This window comes from Nycticebus coucang, chromosome 17 (assembly GCF_027406575.1).
Source record: "Nycticebus coucang isolate mNycCou1 chromosome 17, mNycCou1.pri, whole genome shotgun sequence".
Lineage (NCBI taxonomy): Eukaryota > Metazoa > Chordata > Mammalia > Primates > Lorisidae > Nycticebus > Nycticebus coucang.
This window is the reverse complement of record NC_069796.1, coordinates 39,337,309-39,355,973: the sequence shown is the minus strand read 5'-3', so window position 1 is coordinate 39,355,973 and position 18,665 is coordinate 39,337,309. Positions and strand designations below refer to the sequence as shown.

The window sequence follows — 18,665 nt, the reverse complement described above, 5'->3', positions numbered from 1 at the left end:
TAAGATACTTAATAAGGAAAAAAATTCAAATGATGAGGTTACTAAGTTCTACACTACGAACAAATCTTCCATCTGTGAAATTTTAAAGAAGGAAAAAGAAATTTATGCTAGCTATGCTTTTGCATCTCAAATTGCAAAAGTTACAACCACAGTGTGTGATAAGTGCTTATTTAAGGTGGAAAAGATGTTAAATTTATGGGTGGAAGGTATGAATAGAAACATGTTCCAGTTAGCAGCAATCTAGTTCAGTACTATTCACATTTCAGAAATCCACCGGGGGTCTCGGAATGTATCTCCCACAGATAACGGCACTACTTATTTGAACACAGATATGGGTGAATTGGAAAAGAGAGCTAGAGAAGATATGGGACTATACCATTTCAGGCAAAAGGAACAGCAAGTATAAATGTCTAGAGGTCTTTGAATGCTCAGGGAAACAGTAAGGAGGGTAGTATGGCTGCAGCAGAATAACTAATTTTGGAGTGGAGAGGAGGGGCAGTAAGAGACAAGATCAGAGAGGTAGCAGGAGACAGACCATGAAGGACCTTGTAAAATAATGTTACTCAAAGTATGATTCAAGGCAAATTCAAGTCTGCAAATTGTTTATTATCAATCTATGAGGAATTAAGTGCAAAAGTCACAAGAATAAGTTTTTAGGAGGCTGAGGTGAGAGGATTGCTGAGCACAGGAGTTAGAGACCAGCCTGAAAAGAGCAAGATCCCATCTCTACAAAAAAAATAGAAAAATTAGCTTGCCAGGGTGGGGTGGCTCACACTTGCAATCCCAGCACTCTGAAAAGCCAAAGCAGGTGGATTGCCTGAGCTCACAGGTTTGAGACTAGCCTAAACCAGAGACCCCCGCCTGTAAAAATAGCAGGGTATTGTGGCAGGTGCCTGTAGCCTCAGCTACTCAGGAGGCTGAGGCAAGAGAATTGCTTGAACTCAAGAGTTAGAGGTTGCTGTGAGCTATGATGCCACAGCACTCTACCCAGGGTGACAAAGTGAGACTCTGTCTCAAAAAAAAAATGAAAAGAAAAATTAGCTGAATATGGTGGTGTGTGCCTGTAGTTTCAGTTACTTGGGAGGCCGAGAAGAAAGGATCATTTCAGCCCAGGAGTTTGAGGCTGCAGTGAGCATAAAGATGCCAGCGCACTCTGCACTCTAACACAGGCAACAGAGCAAGACCTTGTCTCAAAAAATATATACATATAGAAAAACTAACCATGCCTCGGTGCCTAGTACAGTGGTTACGGCTCCAGCCACATGCACTGAGACTGGCAGGTTTGAACCCTTCTGGGCCAGGTAAACAACAATGACAACTGCAACAAAAAAACAGCCAGGCGTTGTGGCAGGCGCCTATAGTCCCAGCTACTTGGGAGGCTGAGGCAAGAGAATCGCTTAAGCCCAAGAGTTTGAGGTTACTGTGAGCTGTGATGCCATAGCACTCTACCGAGGGCGACATAATGAGTCTCAAAGAAAGAAAAGGAAAAACTAACCAGGCACTGTGGTGGGCGCCTGTAGTCTCAGCTACTCAGAAGGCTCAAGTAAAAGGTTTGCTTGAGCCTGGGAGTTTGAAGTTGCTATGAGCTATGACACCACAGCTCTCTACCCAGGGAGACAGAGTGAAACTCTGTCTCAAATTAACAATAATAATAATAAGTTTTTAGACAATACTTAAATAGAAAAACAAAGCTGGAATATTCACACTCCAGATTTCAAAACTTACTACAAAGCTATAGCAAACAAAACAGTGTAGTACAGGCATAAAGACAGACATAATGGAATAGGATAAGATCCCATAAATTAACCCTCACCTGTGTGGTCACATAACTCTTTTTTTCTTTCTGTTTTTTTTTTTTTTTTTTTTTGAGATGAGATTTTGCTATATTGCCCAGGCTAGATTCAAACTTCCCTGCTCAAGAGAGGGAATTTTCCCTCTCTCAGCCTCCTAAGTAGCTAGGACTACAGGAGCCCACCAAAGCTGGTTGTCAAATGATTGTTTGGGAAAGGTACCAAGACCATTCAATGGACAAAAAATAGTCTTTTCAACAAACTGTGCTAGGGAAACTGGATATCCATATGCAAAAGAATAAAACCAGACATTTACCTAACAACTACATATAAATATTAACCCAAAATAGATAAAAGATCTAAATGTCAGAACAAAACTCTTAGAAGAAAATATAGGGCAAATCTTCACCACATTGGATTTGGCAATGATTTCTTAGATATGACAACAAAAACACAGGCAACAAAATAAAAATAGACAAATTGGGGCCAGGCACAGTGGCTCACGCCTGTAATCCTAGCACTCTGGGAGGTCGAAGCAGTTGGATTGCTCGAGCTCACGAGTTCAAGACCAGCCTGAGCAAAAAGAGAGACCCCTTCTATACTAAAAATAGAAAAACTGAGGCAAGAGGATCGCTAGAGCCCAAGTCGGAGGTTGCTGTGAGCTATGACGCCATGGCACTCCACTCAGGGTGACAGCTTGAAACCCTGTCTCAAAAAAAGAAAAAATAGACAAATTGGATTGCATGAAAATTCAAAAAACATTTTTTAAATTTTTTAAAAAATCACTATATGAACAAGGATAGAATTTTTTAATTTTTTTTTTTTTGCAGTTTTCGGCTGGGGTGGGGTTTGAACCCACCACCTCCAGTATATGGGGCCAGCACTTGAGCCACAGGCACTGCCCAAATTTTTTTAATTTTTAAATAATGTTTTTCAGAGACTGTCTCTGGCTAGAGAGAGTGGTACGATCATGATTACTGTAACCTCTAACTCCTGGGTTCCAGGGAAGTGATCCTCTGGCTTTAATCTCCCAAGTAGGTAGGACCACACCTGGCTAATTTTTTAAATTTCTTGTGGAGGCAAGGTCTTACTATATTGCCCAAGCTGGTCTCACACTCAATGTTCTCACCTAATCCTCCCACATTGGCCTCCTGAAGTGTTGGAATTAGAGGCATGAGCCACCGTGCCTGGCTCCATAATTCTTTTTCATCTTGTAAATTGAAACTCTATGCCCATTAAATAGTAACTCCCCATTTCTCCCTCCCCGTCCCCTGGAAACCACCATTCTGTATGTCTGTATGATTTTGAGTAAGTAGCTCATAAAAGTGGAATCATACAGTATTTGTCATTTTGTAACTGTCTTATTTTAGTCAGCATAATGTCCTTAAGGCTGGTCCATATTGCAGAATTTCCTTCCTTTTTAAGGCTAAATAATATTCCATTGTATGTATGTACCACATTTTGCTTATCCATTTATCTGGACACTTATGTCGCTTCTACATCTTAGCTATTGTGACTAATGCTTCTGTGTCCATAGGTGTACAAATATCCCCTTGAGAATATACCTTCAATTATTTGGGGTATATAGCCACAAGTGGCTCCGTCATATGGTAATTCTATTTTTAAATTTTTGAGAAACTGACATACTATTTTTCCCAGTGGTTGTAGCATTTTAAATTCCCATCAATATTACACAAGTTTTCAAATTTCTTTACCTCCTCATCAATTCTTGTTGATGAAAAAAAGAGTTCTAGAAATGGACGGTACAACATTAATGAGTGTACGATATTTAATACCATTGAACCACACACTTAAGAAGGGTTGAAATAGATTTTATATTATCTTATGTGTACCTTACCACAATTAAAATTTGTTTGTTTTTTTTTCTGGGTTTGAACCCATCACCTCCGGCATATGGGGCCAGTGCCCTACTCCTTTAAGCCACAGGCACTGCCCTGTTGTTTTGGTTTTTTTTTTGAGACAGAGTCTTACTATGTCACCCTCCATAGAGTGCTGTCGCATCACAGCTCACAGCAACTTCAACCTCAATTGCTTAAGCGATTCTCTTGCGTCAGCCTCCCAAGTAGCTGGGACCACAGGCACCTGCCACAACGCCCGGCTATATTGTTGCTGTTGCTGTTGTTGCAGTTGTCATTTTTGTTTACCTGGCCTGGGCCAGGTTTGAACCCTCCAGCCTTGGTGCTTGTGGCTGGCACCGTAACCACTGTGCTATAGGCGCCAAGCCATACAATTACAATTTTTTAGGAAAAAGGATAAGTGTTTAGAAATGTATATAAAATATTATATTGCAGCAACATTTTAATTATATTTTACAAAAGTATCATTTACAATAATTGGAACTTTACAAAGAAAACTAGTCCTCTGCCACAGAGAATTTTTTTTTTTCAAATTAGGAAATAGGATTTTTATTATAATTCAAATTTAACTGACCTACGGTTTTAACTTGTTATTGGGTTAAACTGTTAAACTTAGCCTTTACCCCTGAACAGTTGGTAAAACAAGGCTATCAAAGTATTACGCAAGAGATGACAACTTTTGCAAAAGCAGTCCCCTGGGTTGCACTTACTTTGAACCAACAAACACCCAATGGTACCTTACACTAACTAATCTTTTTATTATAGGTTGTAAAAATTGGCAAAAGCAATGAATCTTCAAAGGTTTTCTTTTGTGGCGGGGGACCTTTAATGGTTAATCTTTGGACTTAAGGGGGAAAAAATAAGCCCATACTGCATTTCACCTCTTAAAAATGTTGTTTTAGCAGCTTAAATCTTTTTAATTATATAGAACTTATTACATGAGGCTGTAACTTTGAAATATAGCTCACAACTAAATCAATCAACATACACACTGGCACTTCAGCACAAAGGTAAACTTTAAAAACAAATTACTTTAGATCTTTAAAATCAGGCCATAGTATAAAAACAGTCCATGGTCTTATATTTAGCAAATTCATACTAAAATAATTCTATTTTTGTAGGATAAAGGCTAAGAAAACTTTACATATGCTGTAAGTTTATTACATGTATTTACATGGCTCTTTTCTTCCCTAGGTACTTAAAACTATCACATTATACAACTCCCCACTTTACGGAGGCATTACAGGGATGACAAGGCCAGATCACTGTCTGAATAGCATATGCAGTGCTCTAATACAAAAATGTATTTTAAAAGCTACCATTAAACACTGCTTCTATAAAAAAATGGTTTTGGTGCATTTGTTGGTAGACACCTCACCATTTGCATTAAAAATTAGGGCCACTGAGGTATACTGTGCCTTATTCTAATAAACCTCAAGTACCCTTTCCACATTCACCACTGTACAATTTAGTAAAATGCAACTATTAAGAAAAATTCACATTTTCTTTTGGCAGTGCATCAGATTTTATTACTGGTGTGGCTGTTTCTAGTATATTTAACTTTGAAATGTTCAACTAGTTTTCAGTCTCTGTCTTAGCTAGATGCTTATCATCTTAGTCGCTAACTCAACACAAATCTACTGAGACCCATGAATGATAATCTTAAATTACTGTTTTTGCCCAACAATAGAAAAAGCTGATTCCTTTACCATTCCCCAAATCTAAACTTGAATAGTTTCACTTATAAGATACTCAGTTGAGAATATTACCAAATACAATCATTAATTACTTTAAGCTGCACTGATACTATTACATCACAGTGCGCACAACACGTGAAGCAAATGAGGTGAAGTCTAAATATACTTTTTACTTATAATTAGTTCTACACAAAAGGATTCCCTAGTCAATCTGTTTCAGACCAGTTGACTATATTCATAAGCAACAGTACTTTATCTTATTTTATACTTGTACTTTAAGTAAGGTTTTAAGTTGAAATGTCATTATTTCCTTATCTGAAGGATTGAAGGAAACAGGAACCCAGTGGCTTGGAGGTTTGGGAAGAACACTTGATGATGGTGGCTCACTAAATTTGACTCCAGCATAGTTTTGATTAGCTTGAGATTTAAAAAGTAAGCTGGGACTTGATAAGCTAGAGTTCCAATTTTGATTATTTGGAAAATTTTTGTTCTTCCCCCCATTTTGCATGGCTTGCCATGCAGCTGCTGATGAGTTATAACCATGTCCTCTTTCTTTTTTCTTATGAACAATCTTCATCTGAGAATTCTGATCCTTGGTCTTCTGTCTATTAATCTGTTGTTGGTTCTTACTAACATTTCTAGATGGAGGGGCTGGAATGTTATACCTTTCTCCACCACCCATCTTCAGCTTCTTTGTCACCTTTCAGTCTGCTTTCCCGATTGTAGGATTTCCACTACCTGTCCTCTTCCTTGCTGCCAAGCCCAGGATAACAGGTGTTGCTTTCTGAAGGATCCTTTCCTTTGTCTCAATACAGTTTTCATGGGCTAATCTGCTGAGTTCAGCCTAGGAGCTGAGGCCAACATCTGAGTCTCCTCAGCACACAAGTTTGAGAGAAGCCCTAGCGACTCCAGGCTCAGACTACGGAGGTGGCGGCTTCCTCTCAATGTCAAAGCCTCCCTCCCTTTCCAGGGAGAAACGAGGCATGGATCGAACGAACGAGGCCCACAAGTAGCGACCAGCTGGCTGCTGACCACCTGATATCGCCTTCCCGACCTCCTCCTCCAGCCTTTACCGACCTGCCACGGAGAATTTAAGAACCGTAATACAGAGGGCATGATAAGGACTTTAGTGTTTTTACTCTGAGTGAGATTGGAAGCCATTTCCTCTGATCAGAGGAGAGATATGAGTAAGGACATGTCACAAAAGCATTTATGAGGAGCCACTGAGAGTGGACAATTAATTGAATCTGGTGTGCATGTGTTTAGAAAAGGCCACACGGTGCCATGTAGAGGATGGGGGTAAAGACATAAAGATGCCACAGATTTCTGACTTAGGCGATGATAATTGAGCTCACAGAAAAGAAAAAAAGATTGGTGAAGGTTGCTTAAGAACTTGAAGTGCCTTAGAGACTCTCTTGTAGAGAAGTCCAGCAGGCCTTTAGCCATAGGGGCTAGAGCTGAGGAGACAGGTTTGAGCTGGCTGTAAGAAGGTGGGAGCCATCAGGGCAGAAATGACTGTGGAAGCCATAGCCATGAGTAAGCTTACCGAGCCCACGAGAGTAAAGTAAGAAGAGAGAGAAGGAAGCTAATGAAGGAAGCCTAGGAACATCATTCAACATTTCAGGATGGAGCAGGATCATCAAAGGAGGCAGAGAAATAGAAAGACAACTCAGAACTTGAGATGGGGAACTTAGGAAGAAGTGGTCAGCAAGCTTCTATTCCTCCTTTTCTATCTTCATCACCATCACTCCCAACATATTCCAGCCGTTCTTTCCTTTGTTCCTTTGTCTCTTGTTCTTTGCTGTGCCTGGAATGATCTAGTCATTCATTTATTCATCCATTCAACAACTATTTATTAAAATGCCTTTACCTGGCATGCACTATTGTTGAGGACAAAGCACTTAGAGTAAACAGAAGCAAAAGTTCCCTTTCTTAAAGTGCCTTACACTGCAGTAGGGAAAATAAAGCACAGAGTGTGTTAGAAGATAATAAGTGTTGTGGGAAAAATATAGCAGGGACAAAGTGATCAGGAGTGCTGAGGGTGAGCATGAGAGATAACAAGTTTAGAGCTATGGAAAAATAGACCTCACCAGAGAAGGTGACTTCTAAGCAAAGTTTCCAGGGAGGTGAGAGACTGAACCTTGCGCTTATCTGCTGGAAGAACAGTTTAGTCAGAGCAGGCATCCGGTATAAAGGCCCTGGAAGATACTGGAGATGAGATCGTAAAGGTAGTAAGTGGCCACAATTGTTTAAAAGGCCACTTACTTACAGGCCACTGTAAAGCTTGGCTTTTGCTCAGATGAAATAGCTACAGGAGGATATTGAGCACAGGGTAACATAAACTGGTTTCCTTTTAGGAGGATTATTCTGGCTGAAAAGGAGCTATAATGGTAAGTTAGAAGACCAGTTAGGAAGCTAACCCAGTCAAGAAATGATGATAGGGTAGCACCTGTGGCTCAAAGGAGTAGGGCATCGGCCCTATATGCCGGAGGTGGCAGGTTCAAACCCAGCCCCGGCCAAAAAAAAAAAGAAATGATGATGGATAGAGATAGAAAGCAGAGTCATGGTTGCTTAGGACTGGGGTTGAGAAGGCAGAGTGACCTTTAATGGGATATAGGGTTTCTTTGGGGGGGGGGTAATAAAATATCCTAATATTAAATGTTGGCTATGAAAAAATAAACGAATGGATAAATAAATAAGTAGTGACTACAATTGCTCAACTCTGGTAATATACTAAGCACTACTGAATTGAATATTTTATTTTTTTTTCTACTTTTTTTTTTTTTTTTGTAGAGACAGAGTCTCACTTTATGGCCCTCGGTAGAGTGCCGTGGCCTCACACAGCTCACAGCAACCTCCAACTCCTGGGCTTAAGCGATTCTCTTGCCTCAGCCTCCCAAGTAGCTGGGACTACAGGCGCCCGCCACAACGCCCGGCTATTTTTTGGTTGCAGTTTGGCCAGGGCCGGGCTTGAACCCACCACCCTCGGTATATGGGGCCAGCGCCCTACGGACTGAGCCACAGGCGCCACCCTGAATTGAACATTTTAAAAGAGTGAATTTATGTATTGTGAATTATATCTCGACATAATTATTTAAGAAAACTCCCACAAAAAGAAGGTAGTAGTTGGATAAGAGTGGTGTCAGTAGAGGTGGGGGGAAATTTGCATTTTTTGAAGTCAGAGCTCATAGGAATTTTTACGTATCAAATGTGTAATATAAGAGAAAGGGAGGGCTCAAAGATGAATCAGTGGTTTGGGACCTGAGTCATGAGACTTGATGTGATTACTAAGGATGTGAGTGGAAATACATTTCCCCCTGTAGATTCAACTTAATTATTTGTCTTAAAACATGTTTTGTAACTTGAACATTCAAAGCAGAAAGTAAAATCATACAGAAAATCAGAAATTTCCTCAGTTCAAATGCTTGCTTATATTTTTCAGCACCAGACACTTTTCCCCCCACATATTGCCCAGGTGCCTTTTTCTGTAGTTAGGGCCCTGGAAGTAATGAAAACCTGACTGATACACAAAACTTTAACAAATTCTGTAAGTAGAGAACTTATTCTTTCATACAGATAGAATCTTGCTTTAAAAAAAAAAATCAGGGTGGCGCCTGTAGTTCAAGTGACTAAGGCGCCAGCCACATACACCAGAGCTGGCGGGTTCTGCCAAACAATGACAACTACAACCAAAAAATAGCCAGGCGTTGTGGCGTGCACCTGTAGTCCCAGCTTCTCAGGAGGCTGAGGCAAGAGAATTGCTTAAGCCCAGGGGTTTGAGGTTGCTGTGAGCTGTGATGCCACAGCCTCTACCCAGAGTGATAGCTTGAGGCTCTGTCTCAAAAAAAAAAAAAAAAAATCAGATAGCTTTATTTTCATTCAGTTTTGTTCCACCACTTTCTGTGGTATTCCTTGCACCATTACTGGAATAACAGTACCAAATTTCTTTTTACCTATCTCTTAGTAGCAGCAGCAGCTTGAAAACATCAGTACTATAGCCAGTGAAGAATTCTACTTTCGGTCCCTAAGACCTCCATTCCCACCTATCCTAACCCAGGAAAGATACTGGAGGAATAAATGTATCATTTTCTAGATACATTTTTAAAATATTGATTGATTGAGACAGGATCCTGGTCTGTTGCCCAGTGGCTTCATCACAGCTCACTGGTTACATATTTTTAAATACCTGAGGACTGAGCTCTGGGACACTGTCACATTAAGAGATCACAAAGATAGGAAGGAAAAAGCAAAGGAGACCAAGAAGGATGGCCTGTGATGGCGGTGAAACAGAAGAGAAAAATAGAAGCCAAGTGAAGAAACTCCTTCCAAGGGAGAAAGCAACATAGTGAATCAAATGCTGCTGCTGGGTGGAGATGAGAACTGAGATAGGAGCAGTAGATTGACAATGTGAAACCCAGGAGTGACCTTGAGAAGGATAGTTTAGATAGAGTGGTGAGGACAAAATTCTAACTGGAATTGTTTGAAAAGAATGGGAGGTGAGCAATTGTGGAAAGCAAGTATGAATAACTTTTTTAAGAGAGCTTTGCTTTAAAAGGAAGCAAGAAAATGGTAAGTGGGGTCGAGAGAGGCTTATTGTTTTCATTGTTTGCTTGTTTTTATTTCTTATTTTTATTATGTATTTATTTATTTATTTTAGAGACGAGGTCATAGTTGCCTAGGCTAGGCTCAAATACCTGGGATCAAGTGATCCTCCGGTAGCAGCCTCCCAAGTAGCTGGGACTACAGGTATGCACCACCAAGCCTGCCTATTCATTTGTTTTTAATTTTTAATATTGGTAAAACATACATAACATAAAACTTACCATTTTAGCCATTTTTTAAAATGTGAAGTTCAGTGGTACTGAATACACTTATATTGTTGTGCATCTATCATTGCCACCCATCTCTAGAACTTGTGTCATCTTATAAAACTGAAACTTTTACCCTTCAAACAATATATGCCTCTCTCCAGCCCCTGGCAAACATCATTTTCTTTTCTGTCTCTGTCAATCTAACTACTCTAAGTACTTCATATAAGTGGAATCATATAGTATTTGTCTTTGTATGAATGACTTATTTCATTCTACCCAGGGTGACAGAGCGAGACTCTGTCTCAAAAACAAACAAACAAACAAGAGGCAGTGGGATTTGTGTTGGAGAAGAGAAAATTGGATAGGAGAGAGCAAAAACTTTTTTGTTTTTGAGAGCAAAACTATTAACTCAGTATAGAAAGGACTAAAATCTGTTTGGTTCCAAATGATAAAAGAGAGACAAAAAAAAAAGAAGAAGAAGAAGTTACAGGAAACCCAATTTGAGATCAGAAAAGGAAGTCCTACGACCATAACATTCTACCCTTTCAGCATAAAATCTGTCACGCCACACCAAATAGCTGACCAAAAGTGTCATGTAGAAACTGAGCCCTTGCTTTTCTCAGCACATCTTTGCCACTTTTTCTTATGCTCAGAGCCTCATATTTTGCCATGGAATTGCTCTCAAGATCATGTCCCACATGAACTTGGGGTGTTTGTTGTGGTGACAAAGATATAACAAGGAAAGAAAACTACAGATAAATATCTCTTATGGACACAAGAATCCTCAACATATATTAGCAAACCAAATCTAGCAACAGATTAAAAGAATTAGTTGGGTGAGCATTGTGGCACATGCCTGTAGTCCCAGTCACTTGGGAGGCTGAGGCAGGAGGATTGCTTGAGCCCTGGAGTTTTTTTCACTGAGCCTGCAGGAGTTATGATGATGCCACTGCACTCTACCAAGGGTGACAGAGTGAGACTCTGTCTCAAAAAAATGTTTTTATAATTAAATGGAATAGCATCTCATACTCACAGATCTTAATATTGTCAAGATGGCAATTCTCTCCTAATTTATTTGCAGACTCAGAGAAATTCTTGGTGCACAGGAACAATTTATTGCTTGCTTCTGGGTCAGTTGCCCCTTGCCCCAGGAAGGGGGTTTAATCCAGGAAGGGGTATAGTCCTGCCCAGGGGTGAGTCCCACTGGGACAGACTGGACCCTCCCTCCTTTCCAATTCCAGGGAGGCTGCTGAGCAGAACCACAGGTTTCTGTAAGAAGAGTTTTATTATGCACAGAGGAGAGAGGGGGATCAGTTCTCCTTGGCAGCTGCTTTCCTCATAGCCACAAGGTCATAGCTCAGCTTCTTTCACTTCCTATTGCCAAGGATATGTGTGTCCCCACCCTTTTCTTGTTGAACTTGAGGGCCTGTTTTTGTCGTTGGAGACCTTGAGCAATTCCATGGCAAAAGCCACACACCTCTCAGATCATGTCCCACATGAACTTGGTGTGTTTGTTGTGGTGCCTGGGATGGTAGCTCTGCCTGGGTTGCTCCTGAACTTCATTCATCATCTTTGACCCTTGATGAGTCCCAGGGTCACAGGGTGGTGCAGAGCCATGGCTACTACCCTTCAATCTCAAGGAAATTCTTATAAAAATCTAAGCTAGTTTCTTTGTACAAATTGACAAGCTGATTCTAAAGATTATGTGGAATTTTGACGGATGCAGAATAGACAAAATAATCTTGTGAAAGAACAAAGTTGTAGGACTCACACTTCCTGATTTCGAAAGATGTCGTGAAGCAACAGAAATCAAGACAGGGTGGTATTAGGATAATAAACATAGAAATCAGAGGAACAGAAGTGAGAGTCTAGATCCCACAGTCCCATTACTTAGGTATCTACACAGAAGAAAAAATCATTTAACTATAAGGACACATACACTAGATTGTTTATTACAGCTCAATTCACAATCAGCAAAATGTGGAATCAACCCAAATGCTCATCTACACACGAATGGATTAATAAACTGTGGTATATGTATACCAAGGAATACTATTAGGCCATAAGGGAGGGTAATAGGTGGGACCTCACCTATTGTGCATATTGCAAGGGTACATGTCAAATTTATAAATGTCTTAACACAACAATTAAATAAGTGAGGTGAAGGCTATGTTAACCAGTTTGATATAAGCATTCCAAATAGTATATAAAATCAGCACATTGTACCCCATAAATACAGTAATGTACACAGTTATGATTTAATTTTAAAAAAGATGGAGACTTTATATCTTTTGTATTAACCTGGATGGAGTTGGAGAACATTCTACTTAGTAAAGTATCACAAGAATAGAAAAGCAAGTATCCAATACACTCAATACTAATATGAAACCAGTAGATGAAAAAATACATGCCCATACAAGAAAAACCACAATTAAGCCCTGGAGTGGGGGGTGGAGGATGCAGAGGTATTGTTGTGCTCTCACTAAATACAATGTAAGGGTATATGGCACAATTCCTTGGAGAGGAGCACAACTACAATTTGCACATTACCTAACAAATGCAAACAGTGTAACTTAATCCTCTGTACCCTCATATTAATCTGAAATAAAATTAAGAAATAAGGCTTGGCACCTGTAGATCAGCAGCTAGGACGCCAGCCACATTCACAGGAGCTGGCCGGTTGGAAACCAGCCCGGGCATGCCAAACAACAATGACAACTCCAACCAAAAAATAGCCGGGCGTTGTGGCGGGCGCCTGTAGTCCCAGATACTTGGGAGGCTGAGGCAAGAGAATCGCTTAACCCCAAGAGCTTGAGGTTGCTGTGAGCTGTGACGCCACAGCACTCTACCAAGGGCAACATAGTGAGACTTGGTCTAAAAAAAAAAAAATTAAGAAATAAAAAAAGTGACGCTCTAGAAATAAACATATGTGTCTGTGGACAACTGATTTTGACAGGGTGTCAAAAGTGATCAGTGAGGTAATTCTAGTCTTTTTTTTTTTTTTTAAAGATGGGATTTTGCTCTGTCCAAGATCATAACTCTCTGCAGCCTCACTTCTGGGCTTGGCTGGGTGCAGTGGTTCACAGCTGTAATCCTAGCACTCTGGGAGGCCTAGCCGGGAGGATCACTTGAGCTCAGGAGTTCGAAACCAGTCTGAGCAAAAGCAAGACCCTGTCACTAGTAAAAATAGAAAAATTGGCATTGTGGCAGGTATCTGTAGACCAAGCTACTCAGGAGGCTGAGGCAGGAGGATTGAGCACAGAAGTTTGAGGTTGCTGTGAGCTAGGATGACACCATGGCATTCTAGCCTGAGCAGTAGAGTGAGACTCTGTCTCAAAAAAAAAAAAAGGAAATAAAACCGGCTGGGCGCAATGACTCACACTTGTAATCCTAGCACTTTGGGAGGCTGAGGCAAGTAGATCACCTGAGTTTAGGAGTTCAAGACCAGCCTGAGCAAGAGCGAGACCTTGTCTGTACTAAAAATAGAAAAACTAGCCAGGCATTATGGAAGGAGCCTGTGATCCCAGCTACTCAGGGAGGCTGAGGCAGGAGGATTGATTGAGTCTAGGTGTTTGAGGTTGCTGTGAGCTGTGACACTGCAGCCTCTACCAAGGGTGACAAAGTGAAACTCTGTCTCAAAAAAAAAAAAAAAAATTCTAGGTTTATGCAACCCTCCCACCTCATCCTTCTGAGTAACTGGAGCTACAATACCCTGTTTCCCCAAAAATAAGACAGAGTCTTATTTTAAGGTGTGCTCCCAAAGATGCACTAGGTCTTATTTTCAGGGAACGTCTTATCTTTCCTGTAAGTAGGTCTTATTTTCGGAGGATGTCTTATTTTCGGGGAAACAGGGTATTAGCCATCTGGCTAGTCTTTTTAACTATGGCCGGGGACACCTAGTATCCACATGCAGATGCATAAAATTGGACCCTTATCTCAAATTATCATCAAAAATTAACTCAAAATTGGCACCTGTAGTCCTAGCTACTTGGGATGCTGAGTCAAGAGGATCACTTAAGCCCAAGAGTTTGAGGCTGCTGTGAGCTGTGACAACACAGCATTCTACTGATGGTGACATAGTGAGACTCTGTCTCAAAAAAAAAATTAACTTAAAATGAAATAATGACCTAAACATAAGAGCCAAAACATAAAGCTCTTAAAAGGAAACATAGGGACTAATCTTCATGCCCTCTCTTTTAGCAATGGATTATTAGATATGACACGAAAAGCCTGAGCAACAGAAGAAAAACTAATAAGCTGTATTTCATCAAAATTTAAAAAATTTTAATTGAAAAGGCAACCTACAAAATGGGAGAAAATATTTTCAAATTATATACCTAGTTATGGTTTAGTATTCAGAACACGTAGAGAGTTCTTACAACTCAGCAACAAAAAGACAAACAACCCAAGTAAAAATCAGGGAAAGGAATAAATAGCTATTTCTGCAAAGAAGGCATACAAATGCCTAACAAGTACATAAAAAGATGCTCAACATTATTTGTCATTAGTAAGATGCCAAAAAACAAATAACCAAATTAGAAACTAGGTAAATAGCTTAAATAGACATCACTACAAAGAAGCTATGCAGCTAAAAAGCATATGAAAAATGTTTAAAATTATTGGTCATTAAGCAAATGCAAATAAAAAAACAATGTACTGCCATTTCACATTCACTAGTATGGCTCTAATCAACAAATAAACAAGCAAAAAGTGAAAAAAGTGTTGACAGGAATGTGGAGTAATAAGAACCCTCATACATTGCTGGTGGAAAAGAAAAATGGTGCAGCCTGTGGAAAACAGTTTGGTAGTTCATCAAAAAGTTAAACAGGGCCAGGTGCAGTGGCTCACTCCTATAATCCTAGCATTCTGGAAGGCTAAGGTAAGAGGATTGTTTAAGGACAGGAGTTTGAGACCAGCCTGAGAAAAAATACCAAAAATAGAAAAATTAGCTGGGTGTGGTGATGTGTGTTTGTAGTCCCAGCTACTTGTGAGGCTGAGGCAGAAAAATTGCTTGAGCCCAGGAACTTGAGGTCGCAGTGAGCTATGATTATACCACCACATTCTTGCCCAGGCAACAGAGCAAGGTCTTGTCTCAAAAAAAGTTAAACATCGTGGCGCCTGTGGCTCAGTGAGCAGAGCGCCGGCCCCATATGCCGAGGATGGCGGGTTCAAACCCAGCCCCAGCCAAACTGCAACAAAAAAATAGCCTGGCGTTGTGGCGGGTGCCTGTAGTCCCAGCTACTCGGGAGGCTGAGGCAGGAGAATCGCCTAAGCCCAGGAGTTGGAGGTTGCTGTGAGCTGTGTGATGCCACGGCACTCTACCGAGGGCAATAAAGTGAAACTCTGTCTCTACAAAAAAAAAAAAAAAAAAGTTAAACATATCATTAATTACCATATGACCCAATAATTCTACTCCTAGTTATATGCTCAAGAGACATGAAATGGGTATTCAAGCAAGGTTTTGTACCAAAATGTTCATATCAGCACTACGATATTCACAAAAGCCAAAACATGGAAACAATTTGAGTGTTCATCAACAGATGAATAGATAAACAAAATGTGGCATATACATACAGTGGAATATTATTGAGCCGTGGAAAGCAATGGCATACTGATACATGCTACAACATGGATGAACCTTGAAAACATGCTAAGTGAAATAAGCCATACATAGAAAGACAAATATTGTGTGATTCCACTTCTATTAAATATCTAAAATAGGCAAATTCATTGAGACAGTAAGTAGATTAAAGATTACCAGGGTCCAGGGGGAGAGGAGATGGGGAGTTATTGCTTAATGGGGACAGAGTTTCTGTTTGGGAAGATAAGAACATTGTAAATAGTAGTGATAATACCCTGTTTCCCCAAAAATAAGACAGTGTCTTATTTTAAGTGTGCTCCCAAAGACTCACTAGGTCTTATTTTCAGGGGACATCTTATCTTTCCTGTAAGTAGGTCTTATTTTTGGAGGATGTCTTATTTTCGGGAAAACAGGGTAGCACAACAGTGAATGTGATTAATACCACTGTATTGTACACATACACTTAAAAATGGTTAAAATGGCAAATTTTATGTTATACATTAGTTTATTCAGTTTTTCTTTTTCTTTTCTTTTTTTGAGACTGAGTTTCACTTTGTTGCCTTGGTAGAGCACCCCGGCGTCACAGCTCACAGCAACCTCAAACTTCTGGGCTTAAGCAATTCTCTTGTGTCAGCCTCCCAAGTAGCTGGGACTATAGGTGCACACCACAACGCCTGGTTATTTTGTTGTTGTTGTTGTTGTGGTTTGTATGTTTAGCAGCCCCAGGCCAGGTTTGAACCCACCAGCCCCAGAGCATGTGGCCAGCGCCCTAACCACTGAGCAACAGGTGCCCAGCCAGTTTTTCTATTTTTTAATTTTTTTTTACTTTTTAAAAATTTTTGTTAAGACTAAGACACAAACATACACATTAACCATAGCTAAACATCGTCAATATCACCAATAATTACTGTCTTCCACCCCACATCGGTCCCTCTGGAAGGTCTTTAGGGTCAATGACATGCATGGAGCTATCATTTCCTGTGATAATGTCATCTGGAATACCTCCTGAAGGACTTACCTAAGGCTGTATTACAGTTAACTTTTTTTTTTGAGGCAGTCTTACTTTGTTGTCCTTGGTACAGTGCCATAGCATCATAGCTCACAGCGACCTCAAACTCTTGGGTTTAAGCAATCCTCTTGCCTCAGCCTCCCAAATAGCTGGAATTACAGACCTGCGCCACTACACCCAGCTTGTTTTTCTATTTTCAGTAGAGACGGGGTCTTGCTCTTGTTCATCCACTGCCTCGGCCTCCCAGTGTGCAAGGATTACAATCATGAGGCACTGGGCCCGCCAGTTAACCTTTATTAGTAAGTAAGGGAGAACACTCTAAAATAATAATACAAAGTTTAGTATAGGCCAGGCACAGTGGCTCACGCCTGTAATCTGGGAGGCCAAGGCAGGTGGATTGCCTGAGATCACAGGTTTGAGACCAGCCTGAGTGCAACCTGTCTCTAAAAATAGCTGGGCTTTTGGCAGACACCTATAGTTGCAGCTACTCCGGAGGCTGAGGCAAGAGAATCACTTGAACCCAAGAGATGAGGTCACTGTGAGCTATGACGCCACGGCACTCTACTGAGGGTGACCAAGTTAGTCTCTGTCTCAAAAAAAAATTATAGAATAGTAAAATACATAGTATATAAACCAGTAACATAGTCATTTGTTATCATTATCAAATGCTATATACTGTACATAATTGTATGTGCTGTACTTTTATACAACTGGCAGTGCAACGGATTTGTTTATACCAGCATCACCACAAACATGTGAGTAATGCATTGCATCACAGTATTACAACAGCTAAGAGTCATTGGGCAACAGCAATTTTATCAGTTCCGTTATGACAGTATGGAAACATTATTGCATATGGAGTTCCTCTTTAACAGAAACGTTGTTATGCAGTATGTGACTCCATACATGTTATCAGAACGAAAAATAAAACTAAAGATCTCAAATAAATAACCTAACTTTTCATCTTAAGAATATAGAAAAAGAAGAGCATACTAAATCAGAAGAAAATAATAAAAATTAAAGCAGAGATAAACAAAATAAAGAAAGGGAGGGCGGCGCCTGTGGCTCAAGGAGTAGGGCGCCGGTCCCATATGCCGGAGGTGGCGGGTTCAAACCCAGCCCCGGCCAAAAAAAAAAAAAAAGGGGGAAAAAAATAGAGAATCAATTAAATCAAAAGTTGGTTCTTTGAAAAGATCAACAAAATTAAAAAAAACAACAATTGATAAACCTTTAGTTGGCCTAAAAGAAAAAAAAAAAAAAAGAAAGGAAAGAAGGAAGTACAAATAACTAAAATCAGACATGAAAGTGGAACATCACTACTGACCTGATAAAAGTGGAAAGGATTGAAAGAAAATACTTTGAACATTGTGTGACAACAAATTAGATAATCTAGATGAAACAAATTCAATACAGTCAGTGTAACCTAATTCTTTGTGCCCTCAATGAATCCCAAACAATAAAAAAAAAGGAGAAATTCCTAGAACATACTTATTGTCAAAACTACCTCAAGAAGAAATAGAAAATCTAAACATATTTATAACAAGAGATTAAAACAATAACCAAAAATCTCACATCATGGCAGGTGTGGTGGCTCACACCTGTAATCTTAGCACTCTGGAAGGCAAAGTCAGGAGGTTTGCTTAAAGTCACAAATTTGATATCATCCTGAGCAAGAGTGAGACCCCACCTTTACAAAAAATAGAAAAATTAGCCAGGCATGATGGCATGTGCAGGTAGTCCCAGCTACTCAGGAGGGTGAGGCAGGAACCTCACTTAAGCATAGGTACCTGAGGCTGCAGTAAGCTATGCTGATGCCATTATACTCCAGGAAACAGAGTGAGGTTGTGTCTCAAAAAATAAATAAATAAAAATAAACAAATTAAAGTTCAGGGTACACGAT

The 18,665-nt window shown here is 40.0% G+C and overlaps 1 protein-coding gene across 1 annotated transcript; it reads right to left on the bottom strand.

Moving 5' to 3' along the window:
* Positions 1-5,354: 5,354 nt before the first annotated feature.
* LOC128569009 (proline-rich nuclear receptor coactivator 2-like) lies at positions 5,355-6,126 on the bottom strand. Its single transcript, XM_053567051.1, has one exon. It carries the CDS (start codon positions 6,044-6,046, stop codon positions 5,627-5,629), a length of 420 nt encoding a protein of 139 aa, XP_053423026.1. The 5' UTR covers positions 6,047-6,126; the 3' UTR covers positions 5,355-5,626.
* Positions 6,127-18,665: the final 12,539 nt, after the last annotated feature.